The sequence below is a fragment of the Canis lupus genome, chromosome 20 (genome assembly GCF_011100685.1).
Source record: "Canis lupus familiaris isolate Mischka breed German Shepherd chromosome 20, alternate assembly UU_Cfam_GSD_1.0, whole genome shotgun sequence".
NCBI lineage: Eukaryota > Metazoa > Chordata > Mammalia > Carnivora > Canidae > Canis > Canis lupus.
In genome coordinates, this window is record NC_049241.1 from 3,390,030 (window position 1) to 3,409,006 (window position 18,977).

Genomic DNA, 18,977 nt, shown 5'->3' on the forward strand with positions numbered 1-18,977 from the left:
CAACAAATTCAAACTTGAAATGCCATGTCAGGGCTAATCCCATGCAGGTCAGATAAAGTCCAGCTGTGGGTGTCTGGCCCACAGGTCACCTCTTGTACTCTTCATTTCCTCTCATTTGTCAAGGCTCACTGAGCTGCCCTGTCCTACGGGAAGCTGCCCATTAATGGTCCAGCTTGGAGATGCCTGTGGCTCCTCACAGCCCTTAGAAGCAGGGAAAAATCCAGACTGGGAGTGACTTGAAGGTAGATATGGAGCTTGCTCATCAGTTTCTCATGACTCTGGCAAACAATTTGGCCCAGAGAAGGAGTTAGTGAATGAGTATCCGCTGAATGAATGAACAACGCTTTCACTTGATCTGCCTTTTATATTGTATATACAGAAGCTGAGGCCCGGAGAAGGGATGTGAGCTGCCTCAGGTACGATCTGGGGCTGGGCCTGCTCACTGTTGAGCCTGTTTGTCACCTGGCCCTGAGACAGGGTGGGCAGGAAGAACAAAGATGATTGCACAGATCCTATCAAGTTTTGCCACTGGAGGGAAAGCCAGGATCCTGGGGAGCTCTGAAGTATCTGGTAGGGGAGACTGCTCTGGGATGTCTCTTCAGGATCTGCTCCAGTGGCTGCCAACCAGGAACTAGGTAGAGCCAGACCCTAGGACTGAACACTGCTGAGGGCAGCCTGGCTGGGGGAGAGGAGCCCCAAAGAGCAGGGTCTGACATTGGCAATCATTCTAACCGACAGCCAGCCCTCCGGGCTTCTCTTTTGGGACTTCGGACTCTGGTTCTTTTTGGCCCTGGGGAAGGCCGACTGTCCCGGGGACCTTCAGGATTTGTGTCCTGATGTGCCACATAGGGAAATCAGATAGTGGAAGCAGCGGAGGCCCCTGGTCCCACTCCCTAAAACGTTGGGGATGGAGAAATGGAGTCACGGAGGCATTAAATGACTTTTTTAAGGTCACACAGCTAGGGAGCAGAAGATCTGGGACTCTGAGCACAGGTTCTGACTAAGACCTTTCTATGCCACTGAGCTGCACTGGCCATGGGCTTCTTATACACCATTCCTGACAACCCCCTCCCCCTATTTCAGTGTTCCTCATCTGCAGAACTGGGAGAGAACAAAATTTGCCTGGTGGGGGGTTGCAGTTTGTGAAGATCAGACCCATCTGAGGAGCCAGTGCTTTGAGAAGCCCTATGAAGGGTTATGAACTTAAAGGAATGCTCTTCTGAGCTCCTAGTCTCTAAAGTTGCCGTGTGTGGCAATCACTAAAGTTTCTGGGGAGAGGTGTTTCATTATTGTCCAATAATAATAATAATAACACCCAGTGGTTACTGAGTGCTTACTGTAGCCAGGGCCCTACATGTGATTAACTCACTGGATTCGTAGGCCCATCTGAGAGGTAGGATCCATTGCCATCTCATCTATAGAGTGGGGAAACTAAGGCACAGAGAGGTATACAAACATGCTCAGGGTTATACAAATAGGAAATGGCAGAGCTAGGATTTGAGCCCAAGCAATTCTGCTCTCAAATGCATATTATTGCCACACAGCAATCCTACTTTCCTGCTCTGGTAGGAAGGTCCTTCTCTATGCCTAACCTAAATCCCAGTGGCTGCTGGCTGGATCCATTCCCCAGGTCCTTCTCAGGCAAAGGAGAAGAGCTGTTCCCTGGGATGCCCATCCTGTGCTGAAAGGCCTAAATTCTTTGGCTCCTGGCTCCTTGAGTCCCGGGTCTTGGCATGCAGGTCAAGGGATCCCACATAGGAATGCTCTCCTTGACTGATCATGCCCACACACAAAGCTCATTCAGAGAACTGGTGAGGACTGCACACCACCCTGGGCCAGGACCTCACCTCCTCCATGGCCTTCCTGCCTCCTTTCTTTTTCTTCACTCCCCCAGCTCAGCCTTGCCTTGTCCCTATCAGCCCCCTGGCTGAGTCTCCTGCACTGTGTTCTTCTGCTCATAGACTGTTCCCAGCTCCATCCTCACCCCACCCTTATGATGCAGACTCTCCTGTGGACATGGTATTTCATTTAACACTATTTAATATTTTCCCTTAAAAATCAACTGGCTTAAAATACCTAGTATGGCTTAAAACAGCAACTCTAATCAAGGGCTTCCATCTAATTCCTAGTTAACAGGAGCTACGGGAGACAGAGGAACAGGTGAAATGACACCAGTGGGGGAAGTGATCAGACACAAATTGAATGTGTGATGTGCTAAGGCAAATGGCCTGGTTTCTTCAACAAATGAATGGCAAAGCTGAAAAAGGAAGGGGAACTGTCAATGGACACAATGCAGTGTGCAGATTTGATTTGAACAAATTGACAGTAGAAAGACATTTTTGGAGACCATCTGGGAAAGCTGAACACGACAATGGGTGTCGAACGCATGGAGGAAAGATGAAACATGCCCGGCAAAGCCATGACATCTGGTGCAGGTACGTGATTTGTGGTGGGACCTGCTGGGGGACCCTGGGCAGTTGCCCTCCGCTGCCAATCAGATTTCAAATTTCCAACAATAATATGTTAAAAAACAATGTACAAAATACCAAATTAATCGGCTTTCACTCCTGAGGACATTTATTTTAAAAGGAAACTTTATATCGCTCCCCCAAATGGAAAACTAGTATCACTTGCTGTAAGTAGAAGGTTACCATGAAAACAAGACAATGTTATTCAATTTCAGGCAGATACTGTTTCCTGCCAAAGGCGCTGGACTTAAAATCTGCCCAGTCTTTGTTATGAAGAAGGCCTGGGAGGGCAGTGAACACACTCGCATTGTGAGTTCACTGTATGGGGGACACTGGCCTTATAGGTAAGGTCTACATTTTCTTCTGCTCTTCTTCCATCAGGGAGGGAGCAGTGAGGAGTCTGGGGAGGCAGGTCCACCCTGCCTGGCAATCCCTGTGGCAGAGAGGGTCTCAGCTGGGGCTTTCAGCATCATGGTCCCAAAGCTTTAGAGCTGGGGTCAAGATGAAGAAATGGAAGCCCAGAGTGCATTTGGCAGGTTCATTTGGCAAGTCTGGGAGGTGGAAACCAGGAAGGACAAGACTTCTGGGTTTCTGACCTGCAGCCTTAGGATCATCTAACCTTTCTCTTGTTCACGGGTATTTATTGAACACCTAGTGTGTGCCAGGCACAGAGGATGGAGGTGGGGAGGGATGAACGAGACAGAGTTCCACAGAGCTGACATTTGGGGGTAGGGCCAGAGGAGACAAACACTAGGCAAATGATGAGATGATTTCTGATATTGGTGAGGGCAATAAAGAAAACAAAACTGGGGGATGTGGAAGATGATGACTAGGACAGGATGGTGCTGTGGCAGGCAACGTGATCAGGAAGGTGGCATTCCAGCAGGGGCCTGAAGGACTAGGAAGGAGGCAGAGGGGAAATCTGGGGTCAGGTGGCTCCAGAAGAAGCCAGAGCATCGGCACTGTAAACTAGCTCTCAGCAACTCTTGAACTTTTTTTAAACTTTGTATTTTGAGTTAATTTCAGACCACAGCAAAGTTGCAGGAAGAGTACAAAGAAGCCTGTGTATGCTTCACCCAGATTCCCCATGTGCTAACACTGTATCCCATTTGCTTTATCATATTTTTTTTCTTGTTCTGCTCTCTCTGCAAGTACACATACACAGGTATAAGCACATGCACACACACTAACCAACACACACGCATTTTTTTTTCAGAATTATTTGAGAGTAAGTTGCCACCTTAAGCCCCTAATACTTCAGAGTATCTGTCCTAAAACAAGGACATTCTGTGACATAATCACAGTATGATTTTCAAAGTCAGGACATTAACATTGACTTGATACTACTATCTAATCCTCAGATCTTATTCAGAGTTGCCAACTGACATAATGATGTCCTCTCTGGAGAAACAATCCCTAATTCTTTTTTTTTTTTTTAAGATTTTATTTATTTATTTGAGAGAGAGCGTGAGAGCATGGGGGGTGGGGGAGGGACAGAAAGAGAGGGACAAGGAGACTCCCCACAGAGCAAGGGAGCCCAACACGGGACTTGATCCCAGGACCCTGAGATTATGACCTAAGCCAAAGCTGGATGCTTAACCGACTGAGCCACCCAGGCGCCCCAAACAATCCCTAGTTCTTTTTTTTTAATTAATTAATTAATTAATTTATTTATTTATGATAGTCACAGAGAGAGAGAGAGAGAGAGAGAGAGAGAGAGGCAGAGACACAGGCAGAGGGAGAAGCAGGCTCCATGCACCGGGAGCCCGATGTGGGATTTGATCCCGGGTCTCCAGGATCGCGCCCTGGGCCAAAGGCAGGCGCCAAACCGCTGCGCCACCCAGGGATCCCGAACAATCCCTAGTTCTTAAGCCTCCTTTACAAATATCCAGAGGGAAAAGCATTCTCAGGGTGGCATTCCAAGGAGAGCATCCAGCCTGACCTTTCAAAGTGAATGACACAGCCTGTGGGCAGCTGGCTCCAGGTGAGCTATAGCATGGTGCAGAACCACATCAGAACTCGATGCAAAAGGAAAAATGTGCACCCCTATATATACTTGCCAAAATAGCATGCTGTATTTTGAACCAAGTGAAATAGTTAATAAATAAAGTAAAATTTAAAAAGACTATATACACAATGCCCCAGTTCCCTATCCATTTGCACATCACTGTCGACCCTCATAAACCCACCCCACAGGGCATGCTGGGCTGTAGGGCCTAGAAACCAGAGCCCCTGTGGAAATGACTATTTGTGCGGTACGGTAATACATATGGTAAAACAAACAACAGCCTGTCTTTTCAGGTATGATTTTGACATTTTATTTACTTGATTACTGAGGGGGTTTTTTGGTGCCAGCTTAAATTCTGTGCCTCTAGTGAATGCCTTCCTTGCCCAGATCCCAGTCCTGACCACCACACACCAGACACATTGGCTCTGGTGAGAGCATAGATGATATACACATACTTTGTGCTCGACAGTCTCACGATAAGCCTGAGAATGTGCCCTTGGACCCACTTCACAGATGAAGAAAGAGAGGCCCTATAGCAGTTAGCTAAATCGAAGTATCATAGACTAGGGAGCTTAAGCAACAGAAACTAATTTTTTTGTGCAGTTCTGGAGGGTAGAAATCTGGATCAAGGAGTCTACAGGGCTGGTTTCTCCTAAGGCCCCTCTCCTAGGCATGCAGATGGCCTCTTCTCCCTGTGTCCTCACATAGGGTATTAGTCAGGGTCCTCCAGAGGAGAAGCAAGGGGATGTGTGTGTATGTGTACACGTACTTATTCATTATAAGGAATTAGTGTATGTGATGTAGAAGGCCAGCAAGTCCCAAAGTCTTCAGCTGGCATGCTGGAGACCCAGAACGCTGATGGTGGCTTCCAGCCCAAATGCTGGGAGGCTTAAGACCTGAGAGGAGCCAATGTTTCAGTGTGAGTCTAGGTAGGTGGAGCTCACTCAGCTTTTTTGTTCTACTCAGGCCTTCGGCAGATTGGATGAGGCCCACCCACACTAGGGAGGGCAATCTGCTTTGTTCAGAGCACCAATTCAGGTGTTAATCTCATCCAGAACACCTCACAGATACATTCAGAATTATGTTTAGCTAAATCTCTGGACACCTGTGGCCCTGTCAAGATGACACGCAAAATTAATCATCAGACATGGTCTTCCCTCTGTGTCTTGTGTCTGCACTTAATCTCTTCTTATAAGGACATCAGTCATATTGGATTAGGGCCATCTTAATGATTTCATTTTAACTTAATTTCCCTGATAAAGACCTTATCTCTAATACAATCCCATTCTGAGTCAGAGGTCAGGGGAGCTGGGGTCAGAACTTGAACATATGAATTTGGTGCAGGATGGCAGGGGGAGGGGTGGGGGTACAAATGGCCCCCAAACAGTCCCTGACAGAAGGGACTCAGCTCATTGGGCCTAGCCAGCTCTTTCCTTCTCGGAGTTGCCTGGGTACCCGGCACCCATCAGGTTGGCATGCCCTTCCCCAGGCAGCCCGACCCATCCATCTGATGGCTGCCAAGACATGGCTAAGGCACAGATAGTCACCCGGTATGGATAATCTCACGTGCAAAGTCCAGCAATTACTGAGATGAAAGTGCTTATCCGTGAGAGCCCAGTGATTTCCCACCCTCTGGCCACCAGAGGGATCTTGCTAAGACACTGGACTGCCAGGAGAGGTCATTCGCGGAGGACTGCATCCCTGGGGGCTACCCACACCTGTGGTGGCTGCTTTAACCGCCCTCTAGATGCACCTGACAAGGACATGTGGATGGAGGCAGGTAGCCTTGTTCCCACTCGAGGGGCTCAATTCCTCTCTAAACTTGAGCTGGGTTCAGCTCTGGCTCCCCAATTCTTAAACCTTCACTGACTGACTCCGCTGAAGACATGCTTCTCTGGGCCCCTGACAATTTGGTCAAACTGAGCCTCTGGTGTCTACCTCACCTGTGCCTCGTTCTGGTCCAGCGGAAGTGCCTGAATAAGGAGGCCACGCTCACGGGGAACAGAGGGCCCTTTGCACTACCCAGCATACAGCTCTTCCCATACAGCCCAGGGACCAGCTGCTTCACACACAGTGCAATACTGATGGGGGGTGGTGGTGCAACACAGGCCTCTGGTGTGGTGGAAGCCAAGGGGTTCCTGGAGGCTCCTTCCTGGAAGATCCTCCCCTGGCCTCCCAGCACAGCCGAGGGGCAGGAAATGGCCTGAGCTGGACCAATCAGGCTGTCGCCCCAGGCTTTACATCCTGAATGGAGGCACATGGCTATGAGCTCCGTGGGTGCAGGTACCCTTCCTTCTTCACAGCTGGGAGCCTGCACTGGGCGGAGTGGGAGGTGCTCCTGCCCAGGGCTCAGCCCACTTCTCCAGTTTCCTGTGATCCTCTGAACTCCCGAGAGCAGTACCTAAATTCCCTTTCACTCTAGCTGGCCACAGGCGATTTCAGTGCTCACACACCACTCACATCCTTTTCACACCTTTTCTGCCCTGGGCACTGACCTCTCCATGTTAATGGAAAAACCCTCTTCATCCCACAAGACCTATCTCAGCTCTACAAGAATCTTCTCTGCTTTCCCAGTGGAAGTGATCACTTCCTCTCTTGGATAATAACCATGCTTTCTTCAAACTTATTTCATTAATAAAAAGAAGACCTACAATTTATCAAGTGCCAACTGTGTCCCAGGTGGTTTCATGCCTATTAGGCACTCTTCCCAAGCCCATTTCAGCTCAGAACAGGAGGGCTGGAATGGGGATGTGTTCTGGATGGTCACTGGGGGCAGATTCTACCTCTAGGATGCCCCAGAGGCTCCCGGTCAGGAGGTGGGGTGTAAGTCACCTCCCTTTGGATATGGGAAGGATTCTGTGATGCCCTAGTGAATGGACTGCCACAGAAGTGATGCCTCATGACTTCTGTGGCCTGCTCATGAAAGGTGACACACTTTCTATCTGGCTCTCTCTCTCTCTAGGAAAACTAACTCTGGGAACACAGCCACCATGTCGTGAGGAAGCCCAGGCCACCTGCGGGGGCCCTGTGTGGATGTGCTAGCTGACAGCCAGCAGCAACTGCAAGATGAGGGAATCCAGCTGCCAGTCTTCCAGAAGCCCCATCTGATGGGAGTAGAACAGGATCCGCCCAAATTGCAGATCCACAGGAAGAGCAAACATCGTCATTGTTTTAAGTCATTACATTCTGGGGTCATCTGTCATACAGCCACAGCTAGTGGTGCAGTCACACGGAGTCAGGAAGCTTTAAACAGTGCAGACCATAGGTGAAGCAGGGCAGCTTAGTTGGGTCCATCCCTTGGGTTGGATGGACCATATTCTGCTAACTCAGGGAAGTCCCTTACCCTCTCTGAGTCTCTGCTTCATTGTCAGAAATATGGGGGAAGTAACAGGACCTATTTCATGAGGCTGTTGGGAGGATTAATGGAGACGCTGGGTGTAAAGTATTTAGCACATATAAACAGTCAGTGAAAGTAGGGAATAATAGTAATAATTACTATCGAAGGCTAGGTAGGATTCCCAGTCAGTCTGACCTCAGAGCCTGCACAGTCTCCCCAAGTCACGGAGCATCTGGGGTCTGACTGCCAAGTTTTTAAACAGACCGAACTTAGCAGCCAAGAGCTGAGCCCTGGGACGTTAGTGTGTGCTGCGTGTGCCCTGTGCCCTGTGCCCAGCCCTGGAGGGTCGGCCTGGCTGGCCCCCTGGGCTGTGCACTCAGAGCTGCGAGCCCACTAAGTTCACTCACTGGGGCTGAGGCTGAGGGAGCTCCTCCAGAGTGAGTTTCTTCACATTGTGGTTTGGATACACCTGCTCTTGGTTACTTCCAAGAGAAGCGGTCAGTGAGACCCACCCATCGGGAAATAAATTGACAAGTGGTATAATCTGAAGCAATCCTCCATTTGTAACCAGACACCCATAGTATGCTGGGGGGGGGTGGTGGCGAGGCTACAAGGTCAGCCTGGGGGGCATGTGAGCATGCAGAGTTAATGTTTTTTTCTTTTTTAATTTTTTTATTTATTTATGATAGTCACAGAGAGAGAGAGAGAGGCAGAGACACAGGCAGAGGGAGAAGCAGGCTCCATGCACCAGGGAGCCCGACGTGGGATTCGATCCCGGGTCTCCAGGATCGCGCCCTGGGCCAAAGGCAGGCGCCAAACCGCTGTGCCACCCAGGGATCCCAGCATGCAGAGTTATAATCACTCTTGAAAATCCCTCACTACCGAGGACCTGGAACTACATGGGCCAAGGGAACAGCATATGCGGGCCTCACCCTCCACTTCATGACACCTGAGGCTGTATAGATCTATGGGTGAAGTCCACCTACAGTTCTCTCCCCTTTTTCTCTCTCTCTCTCCTTTTGACATTAAAAACAGCATCTGGCTTTTAATACTGAGTAAAGCCAAGCCCATAGAAACATGGGGATTCTCACCCACTGCTGGTGAGGATGCACACCATTCCAACCACTCTGAGCCAGTGCATAAACCTCAGTGAAGCTCAAGGTGCTCTTATACTGCCCTGGTATGCACCCTACAGAAGCTCTGCAAACGTGAGCAAGCAAGGAGATACGTGCAAGACTCTTTGCTGCAACCCTGTCTATAATATCAAAAAATGAGAAACCACTGAATTCATAAAAACTGCAGAACAGATATTTGCACAATGGCATCGTTGTACAACAGAATACTATACACCAGTGAACATGAACGGATGTTATTATACATAGCAACCACGATAAATCTCACCAGCAAAGGTTGAAGGAAAGAAGCAAGTTGCATCTTGAAGAGATAGATAGCTGTGCACCCATGTTCACAGCAGCATTATTCATAATCATCGAAAGGGGGAAACAACCCAAGTGTCCAATGACAAATGAATGGATAAACAAAGTGTGGTCTATACACAATGGAATATTATCCAGCCTTAAAAAGGAAAGAAATTCTGCAATATGCTACATTGGATGACCCCTGAAGACATGGTGCCCAGTGAAATAAGCCAGCCACAAAAGGGCAAACACTGTATGATCCCACTTATGTGGGGTCCCTAGAACAGTCATATTCAGAGACAGAAAGTAGTGTGGGGGTTGCCAGGGGCTGGGCATGGGAGGAATGGGGGGCTGGTGTTTAATGGGGACAGAGTTTTGTGATGTCCTGGAGACGGATGGTGATGATGTTTGCACAACAATGTGAATGTACTTTGTGCCACTGAACTGGACACTTAAAAATGGCTAAGACGGTGGATTTTAAGTCTTTACCACAATTAAAAGATTTTTAAAAGCAAGTTGCAGATTACATCATATACCTGAAGCTTAAAAACATGTAAAAACAGCCTTTTTGTTAGCAAAGTTCTAAAAATGTGCATGAGAAAAATACAGATGGAATGGGGTGGTGGTGGCGGCGTGCTACTTAGGTTTAGCTCTGGGGGACTGGGGGAGGCCTAGGATTTGAGGGAGGTCCACAGGGGCCGCCCACTGCCTTGTAAGAGTTTATTTGTGAAGCCAGGCAATGGGTATACTACTCTGCATTCATTGCACCTGTTTCTTGAACGAGAGTCCCCTGAGGTCTGCTGGGCTCTGGCGACTGGGGGGAGGGTTCTGTGTCTTCCCGCGATGGCCCCCTGGCCAAAGCTGAAGGGTTCCCAGGGCCACCATCTACCCTGGCGGAATGCAGAAGTGCCCTATGAACATTCTTTCATTCTCGCGTTGAAATAAGCAGCTCTGCTCCTCCCCCAGCCTCAGCCTCTGGCAGAGCTCCAGGATTATTTTACATTAATTTAAGATCCCTAATGAAGAATAATTAACAGCTTCAAGGGAGCCTGGCACACCCTGTGTTTAGAAGTGGTTAATTATGCATTGTCTGCAAAACATCCTTTTCATACTCTTAAGTTTTGGGTCGCTGTTTTAAACAACGGAATATGGCATCAGGAAAAAAGCCAAGTGGTTCTGTTTGCAAAGCCTTCCTGAGGGTGGATCTGTCTGGGCAAGGACAGCCACCATTCCCTACATCCCTACTAAGTGCAGCACGTTGAGTGCTCTCCTGGAGTTGCCCCTGTCAATCCCCACGGGAGCCACGAGACATGGGCTAGCACCCGTCCCACATTGTACAGGGGCAGGCTTGGAGGGAAAGTGAGTTTCTGAGCACTCTGCCAGGATTAGGTCTGACCAGAAAGCCAGGTTCTTGTCTCCCTGACAGATGTGTCACTGTTATTTATGGTCACTCACTGGGGATGGAGAGAGGGCTGATCCAGCCCTGAGCATATCATTTGCTGGGATGCACAGTTGGATTCCTTAGCTGGCAGTGAGTGGCCTCCATGGCCAGACCAGCTGGTAAAATCCTGAGGGGCCCACTGACAAGCCATGTGACTTTGGGCAAACTACTTCTCCTTCCTGTGCCTCAGTGTCTCCTCAGCGGGGGAAATGGGATAACCACACCCTTCATGTGTTTGGGTTGCTGCAGAATTGGGGCTTGGAGTGGGACCTCACGTGCAGCAGGTGCTCAGTGAGCCTCAGCATTATAGTCATCTAGTCTGCCTTCCTTTCTAGGCTTGTCCCTTTGCATGTACCCTACACTTCAGCCTCACCTCTGTCCATTTCTGAACCATGCCAGGCTTGGTCCTACTTCCTTATGTTTGTTTAAGCCGTGCTCTCCACCCTTCCCTGTCTGGAAAAATCCCACTCCTACAACCAGCTCAGAAGCTACCTCCTGAAGGAAGACTTCTTTGATTTCTCCCAGACAGCCTCCCTCATGCTACTGGAAGCTTTGTGCCACCTCTATCTCTCATCTTTAATTTTCATGACTTGTAAGTGGGTCTCTTTCCCCTTGGAGGCTGGGAGCTCCTTGAGGACTATGCCCCAGTTGTCTCTGGGCTGCAGTATTGGCTTGGAAAAAGAGCCCCACCTGTGAATATGAACTTCCCAAGGTGGGAAGGGGGGGGGGTCGGGCCTAGGGGGCCTTCACCAGCTCCCCTGGAGGCTGAACCAGGTCGTGCTCCCCTGGGGGGTGGGCAGCTCTCAGCTTGTCACCCCCTCCCTACATTTTCATGGAGTCCTCAACTGTGTGCAGCACAAAGCCCAGCCCCCGGTCCCTGGCACCCCATTTTAGCTCCATGGTCTTTTGCTACCACCTGAAAACACTGCCCTTTTAAAGCTTCTGGGGTTTTTTTTTCCCCACATGCTTTTCCCTTTGCCTGGAACACCCGCCTTCTCCTTCTTAGCCCTGCCAACTTCTCCAGACACTTTACTGCCCGTTCAGCTGTCACCTCCTCTGTGAAGGCCCCACACCCTGTTCCTCCACAGATGCGCTGACCATGACTGCTACCTTTTCCACCTGAGCCCTTGTGGGGGCAGAGCTGTGCCTCAGTCATCCCTCCGGCTCCAAGCCCCGGTGTGCCACCTGGCCTCAAGCTGTGGAGTACTCGAGAGATTGTCTGAGGAGAGAGACCTGGGTCCAAATCCTGTGGCTCCACGGACCTGGCTGCCTGCCCTTCAGTCAGACAGCTCACCTGCTTGGAGTGGGGCTTAGTGCCCCATTGCAGTAGGGGTGAGGATTAACGATCTTGTGAAGTGCCCCACCCTCTCTCATCACTACCAACCAGAATATGCCAGGTGCCCCAAGGCTCTAACAACAACCCCCCCAGGGTGAGGGTGAAGGCTCCGCCACCTGAACAGGGTGGAGATCCCACCTGGTGTGGCCTTGGGCTCAGAAGTGGCGGTGCTAATCAGATGCAGGACGGGCCTCTTTCCCTGGCACCCACCCAAGAGTAGGGATCCTCCTTTCTGAGGCTGCCGTGAGACCCTCAGTGCCCGCCCCCTTCAGAGAAAGCCCCTGGAAGAGAAAAGAAAAGCTCCCATACTTTCCCAGAGCTGCTTGCATATTAATAGCGGTGGACTTCACAGAGTGTGAAATCGGGAAAAACGAATTCCCTCAGAATAGCTGGTATTCTAACTCCCTCCTCCCAGATCCTTCATTACGTGCCGTTGAAGGCAACCATGGGGGTGGCCCACAAGGCCCTCTCTGCTGGCCCAGGCCCCCGCGGTTGTGGGCCAAGGTGTGTGTGCAGGCACAACACACGTGATATGGTCAGGTTTGTTAAACATTCGGGCTCGTGGAGTCTGCCGCCTGCACCGTTTCAGGAAGCAGTCCCCAAATGCCACTATTACCAGTTCCAGATACCAAAAGATGGGTAAGCTGGGGCTCAGAGAGGGAAAGCAACGTGTCCAAAGTCCCACAGCAAGGGAAGGGACGTGAACTCTGAACTCTGGTCTCCTGACCTCCAGACCGGGGATCTCCCATTCAGCTTCCCCCAGTAGCTATCAGATAATTCCTGCTTGGGATGCAGGCAGTCACACCTGTTAATCACATGAGTTGCCTATTAGGTCGGAGGGAATGTACTGTGGCAGGGCCAGGCTGCCCTCCTGTGGGGTCACCTCTGCCCAGGATCCAGTCCACTCCAGGGCCGATCCCAGCAGCAAGAAACAATGAAACACAGCATTGAGCCACAGAACACTCCAGGGTGACCACTTCTTTGCAGAAAGCCTACCAGTTTCAGGGCTGGAGGGAGAGGAGGGTACAATTAAGCTGAGTTGCAAAGTGACCCATGGCAAACGCCACTGCCATTCTCCACCGATGGCGGGGACCATGGGCTGACCTGAGGAGGCCCTGCAGTCGGAAAGCTGGGGTGTGGGGGGACTTCATCTCACAGCTCATTGCCCTAAGGTGGAGGTCCTCCCTGGAGGGTCCACATACCTTTTATAGACTCCATGCAGCGGCTGCAGACACAGGAACTGCCAGTAATCCAGGCAAAAGGCCTTGAACTTGAGCATTTTCACCTTTCAGTCTCCAGCCAGGCCCCTGTCGTTCCTTCACCGAGACTCAGACGGGGTTGGTGGGGAGCCGGGGGCCTGGCCACTCCAGTCCACCCTGGTCCCGCCGCGGCTCCCACTCACATGGCCTGGCCCTGCCCAGCCGGCTTCTAGAGCACACGCCTCCAATACAAAGAGCAGCGCGCACAAAAGCCTAGCAACTCGTTGGTGCGCTCACCCGGGCAGTCTCAGACTGCTGCTGTCTCTGATGGCTGGTTCTTCTTGGGGTTCCCTTGGGGGTCCCCAGGGCAAACCGAAGCAGCCCCGGCTGTGCCCAGTCGCAGGGGCCCCTGGCCCATCATCCTGGGGAGCCTAGATGCTGGGGCTCCTGGTGGCGGCTCTGAGTCCCTTCTTCCGACCAGGCCCCTGGACACTCGGTGGCCTCACCCGCACCTGGCCGGGCAGTTGCCTGCCCGCCTGGCTGGCCCAGGGTGGCTCCGGCCCCAAAGACCTTGATGGGAGGCAAAGAGGGGGAGAAATGACAGGCAAACACTGACCTGGAGACCCGATCAATTACGTTTGGCAGAAGCCCGGTCCGGCCCGGCCCGTGTGAGCGAGAACTCCCCACATAGCCACATGGTGTGGGTGGGAGCCGCTTGGCTCAGAAAGGCAGGCGGAGAAAGACTGACACGGCCCCAGCGGTTGCCCCGGCAACGGGGACACATTGATAAAATCTAAAATGGAACCTCGATGACAGCTGCTCATTGGCTGCCAGGAGGGGACTCCTGTCGCTATTGCTAGCGAGGGAGGGGGGAGGAGGGCGGCTGGGCCAGGGGCCAGCCAGGGGCTGCTGAGCAGGAACAAGCAGGGCCACGGGCAGAGTGGGTGGCTCTGTGGCCCCGGGACCCAGCGGTCACAGGAGCAGAACCACCGGGCCTGGCCTCTCTCCCCATCCCTGCCAGTGGGTCCTGCTTCTGCTCTGACTGCTCTAGGGATCATTCCCTGCGCCTGCCACAGGGACCTTAACATGTCACTCCTGCCCCCGCCCTCATGTGGCCCCACGCTGCTCTCAGAATAAAGGCCAAACTCCTGACTGAGAGACTGGCTCCTGCTGACTGGCTGACCTCTCTGAGGCCCGCAGCCACCTGGGCCCCCTTCACGTCCCCTAATCCATCACCCTTCAGGTCTTCACATGCAGTGCTCTCTGCCCCCTCCTCTGGGGCAGTGACTCCTCATCCACCAGATATCACCTCAAACACCTCCTCTGAGCCTCCTTCACTCCGCACCCTGTCTGACTTGCTCCCTGGACGTGCCATCCTCTGAAATGATCCCGTTTATTTGTTTACTGCCGCTCTGTTTACGAGCATCTCCTGGGCCTCTCCCAGACAGGGCCCCTGTGTCTCTCTCACCCATCCCCCGGCTCAGCCCCATGCCGGGCCCACCGTGGGCACCCAGTCATCATTAGTGGAAGGAACGAAGGATCTTGGGTAGCAGAATAGAAGGGTCTTAGCCCATGAAACGCCCTCCTACGCACAGCATGAAGTAGCACCCCTCTGCTACTTCAGGTCTCTGAACATCAATTACAGGGAGGTGGTCCTGTAATTGGGAACGTACAGGGTGGTGGGCATTCTTATGACCCTCCCCAGCTCGAAGATGAGGGAACAGAGGCCAGAAAAGACTCTGTGCCCATGTATGAAGGGTGACATCCAGGTGACACCAGCCTCAGATGGGAGCTGGTGCTGGTGCTGGACAAGGCTGCCAGGCTCCTGAAGGCTAGGTGAGGAACCAGGGGCCCAGTCCCAGCCCCGTGCTCTGACAAAGCCAAGAAACAAAGTCACCTGCCCCAGGAGGGCATTTTCTGTAACTGGCAAACATAATGCTTCTAGAGCAGTGGTTCTCAATCAGGGGCTCTTTTGCTGCCGCCCTGCTCCCCACCGGGGAACATGCTGCAATGTCTGGAGAAGTCTGGGGTTGCCACACTGGGGAGGGGTGTGCTACTGGCATCTAGTGGTGTTTAGATGCTGCTAAACATCCTATAATGCGCAGCAGGATGGCGCCCACAATAAAGAATGATCCCTCCCCAAACGTTAGGAGTGGTGGAGCAGAGAAACCCTGTCCCGGAGAGTACCCGCCGCCCCGCCGGAAATATCCCATCACGGACAGTTCTAACTGCAAGGGCATCCGAAACGGCTCAGTCCCAGGCTTTTCTTGTACAAACAGGGAGTGTGAGGCCCAGCGAGGGGGAAGGGCACAGCCAGCATCATTAGTATGGACCCAGGAAGCCCTACACCGTCCGGCACCGGGGAGAGACGAGCCGCTGGGTAAGTGAAAATGTGAAATGAGAAGAGGCTGATAACCGCGGGGCAGATGGGGAAGGAGGGGGACAGCGGCCATCTGCCAAGGCTGAGGAGCCTGTCAGCCAAGGTAGCACAGGCCCCACAAAGCCGCGCCCCCCCCCCCCCCAGGACATCAGCTTCCCTCTCACGCCTGCCTGTGGCCGAGGAAGCCGGCTGTGCCTTTGAAAGGAGGCAATTGCTGGCTGGGACCTTTGTTTCTGAATTCCCAAGCTGTGAATGGGGCCTCCAAACCCCGTGGGATGGGGCCGGGAAGAATGGCGCCTCCTCCACTGGGGCCCGCGAGCCAGGTTTCCCTGAGGCTCCCACAACACTGCCTGCGCCGCACAAAGAGGCCCGGAGGCCAGGTGCTGGTGAGGCAGGGTCAGGGGGGCCCTCGGTCCCAGCCTGGGTCTGGCACCGATGTTCCTCCGGCCTCTGCATCTCAGTTTTCCTCCTCTGTGAAATGAGAACATTGAGCCTGGCTCTGCCTGTGTCCCAAGGCTGCTGTGAGAAGCAGCAGTCAGGATCACAGGGATGGGGCAGACCCAGGTCAGCACCTGCCTCTTTTCTGGTCCTCAAATGGACCAAGTACATTCCACCTCAGGACCTTTGCACTGGCCATCCCCAGCACCTGGACGCTCTTTCTCCTGGCTCACCTTCACTTTCCTTCTGGTCTCTGGCTAAATGGCACCACCTCACAGAGGCCTTCCCTGACCACCCTTCTCCCCTCTCTATCCCCTTTACTCTGATTTATTTTTCTTCATAGCATTTACCACCACCTGACGCAGTACATTAACACCTGATTCCTCTGTTTGTTGCCTGTCCCCCACCTGACAAAACAGCTCAACAAAAGCAGCAGCCGCGTTCGCTGTGATATCATAGGCACCTGACACCCATAGGTACTCAGGAAACAGGGCTGGGTGGGGGAGGGGGAAAGGGCACAGCTGAGGGGTCCTGCTGTCTGCTCTGACCCCTGGCTTCATCCTCTAGGGCTGTGAAGGCACTGGGGCACTGGCTTCGAGGTCAAGTGTGACCAGCCTTAAGGGGTGGCCGTTGCTCTAGCCATTCTCTGACCATGACCACTGCCTGGTCTGGTGAGAGCTGGGTCCGAGTCAAAGCTGAGGGGGCAGGGGACATGTGACAACCCCTCCCCAACCCCTAGATACTCCGGGACAAAAGCTCCATCACCCTCCCTTCGTTCTAGAGCCTTCCCTGCCTGGCCCTGAGCAGAGTGCTGACTAGGGGCTGGCAGTGGATAAAGCGGGTGGAGCCACGCTGCTGTCGGAGATGTGGGTGGCTTTCAGAGAAGCTAGGGGCTCGGCTGTGTTACAGGAGTCTCATGAACCTCTCACCCCAGGCTCAGCCTGTACTGCTGAGACACTGCACAGATGCCCACACACCTGCCCAGCACCCCAGGCCAGCCAGGCAGGGAGGTCCGGCTGTGAGCATGTGTGAACAGAGTAGCCGTGGATGTGTGTGAGCCCGTGCAGAGGAGGGGTGGAGCTCGGGTCTGACTGCATGCAGAATGGAGTTCTGGGTGCAGCATGTCTGTGATTGTGCCAGCGCTGCACCAGGAGCTGTGGGTATGATGAGGTGCGTCCACAGGGGCGAGGAGCGTACTGTGGCATTGGGTAGTGTTCCCAGCAGGATCTGGGTTCCAATCCCAGCTCTGCTCACCAGCTGAGAATCCTAAACAAGTGACTTCTGTCACTGGGCTAATATTAGTTTAGTGCGGTTGTGAGGAAGTGGGATACTTCGGCTTTCGTCACACATGCACACTCCTGCCAGTGTCACGTGTGGCTGTGGCCATGGAGTGTCCCCATACAGCATTATCTGAGTGTGTGAGCAGCTCTCCAGCCTCCAGCAGGGCTGCCAGCACCACGATGGCTCAAGGGAGCAGTCTCCAGATGGCCACCCCTCTGCCCTCCTCAGAGCCTCAGGCAGCCCTAGGGTTTCAAAGCTGGTGGCCACAACCACCCCATCACAGCAGAGCATCTACAGCTCTTGCCCTCAGCGCAGGGGCCCAGGCCCCCGCAGAGTCTCCGGGGCTGGGGCCCACAGCCCCGTGGGCCTCCTTTCAGGCTCCCCAGCAGGACTCGGTATGGCCCGACCGTCTGCCTCACCTCTCTTGGCTCTGCCTGCCAGGCCGCATCCACCCTTGCGCATCCTCACCGAGTATGGCCTTCCCTGGCAGCAGCCCATCTCCCGCTCCTCACAAGGGACCAGCCAATTTCTAGTCAACGAGGCCCAGTCCCCTCTTCCCTGACTCACGCTGCTACACCGGACACAGCACCCCATGCCAACAGCACTCCAGGACCAGCGGCCTGTGTCTTGTCTTTTGTGCCCCTGGCCTGTGAGCAGTGATCAGCTGGCTTCCCATCCAGGGGACCTTCTTCTGTGCCTCGGTCTCCAGGCCTTTCTTGTAAAGCTAGAGAATGTCTTTTTTTCTGAAGACACGTTATAGAAACGTCAAGATACAGAACACACATGAGGGCAGAGACCCTCAGACACCTCCCACCCTCGCCCCCCGGGTTCCCATCAACTACAATCAGAAAACCAGCAGAAAGTATCAGCCTTGCCCTTGGGCTGCTGCCTCGTTGTCATGGGAACTGGGGGCCGCAGGCTGGCCCTCTGAGGGACCACCAGCCTCGGCTCTCAGAGGAACCATTAGCTGAGCCCTAGTCCTCGGGGGACCATTCCTCCCTGGACTGGTTCTCAGGGGATGTGTCAGGGGTACCTCTGGCGCCTGGGGGTAGTTTTCGGGTTAAACGGGGAGACTAGCTTCCCCGTGATGCCCCTTGGGCAGATCCTTGGTGCCGATGGGGAGTGAGGGGCCCGGAGTGGAGAGAGCAACAGTACCTGTAGTGGTCAGTGGACAGGCTGCTTCCACTCTCCAGGGAGCTCCTGAGGTGGCAAAAGTGAGACAGGGTTACTGACGATCCACACGCAATGAAGGCTCCCAGGGGCCATGCGAGCTCAGGCCACACTGGGTGGTCCCAGGACAGGTCCTGGAGTAGGTGAGCAGCCCTGGGAAAAGTGTTCGGTCCCCACATGCAAGAAACCATGTGCTTCTTTCCCTCTGACAGGTCAGATGAGAAGCTGCCCCGTCTCTACTCCACATGCCAGCTTGGAGAGCTCAGTTACAGCATCAAGTTCGGCTGCTCCCTATTCACTGGGGAAACCAAGGCCCCAGGTCCCACAGGGAGGCTCCCAGCCTGAGGCTCTTTATAGTCAGAGACCCAGATGGGGCTGGGCCTGCCAGCTTGCAGCTCTGCCCACTGGCCCTCCTGCCACTGACAGACCCTTCCCATGCACAAACTGGCCCCTACCTCCTCACTCTCCTCTCATCCCACCCCCACCTCCAACCATCCTGCT

The 18,977-nt window shown here is 53.1% G+C and overlaps 1 protein-coding gene across 1 annotated transcript in view; it reads right to left on the bottom strand.

The window, feature by feature from the left end:
- IQSEC1 (IQ motif and Sec7 domain ArfGEF 1) overlaps positions 1–18,977 on the bottom strand; it is a 377,843-nt gene that overhangs the window by 125,996 nt on the left and 232,870 nt on the right. Inside the window, 1 exon segment of the mRNA XM_038565515.1 lies at positions 18,462–18,506. Within this exon segment, the coding sequence (XP_038421443.1) occupies positions 18,462–18,506 (45 nt within the window).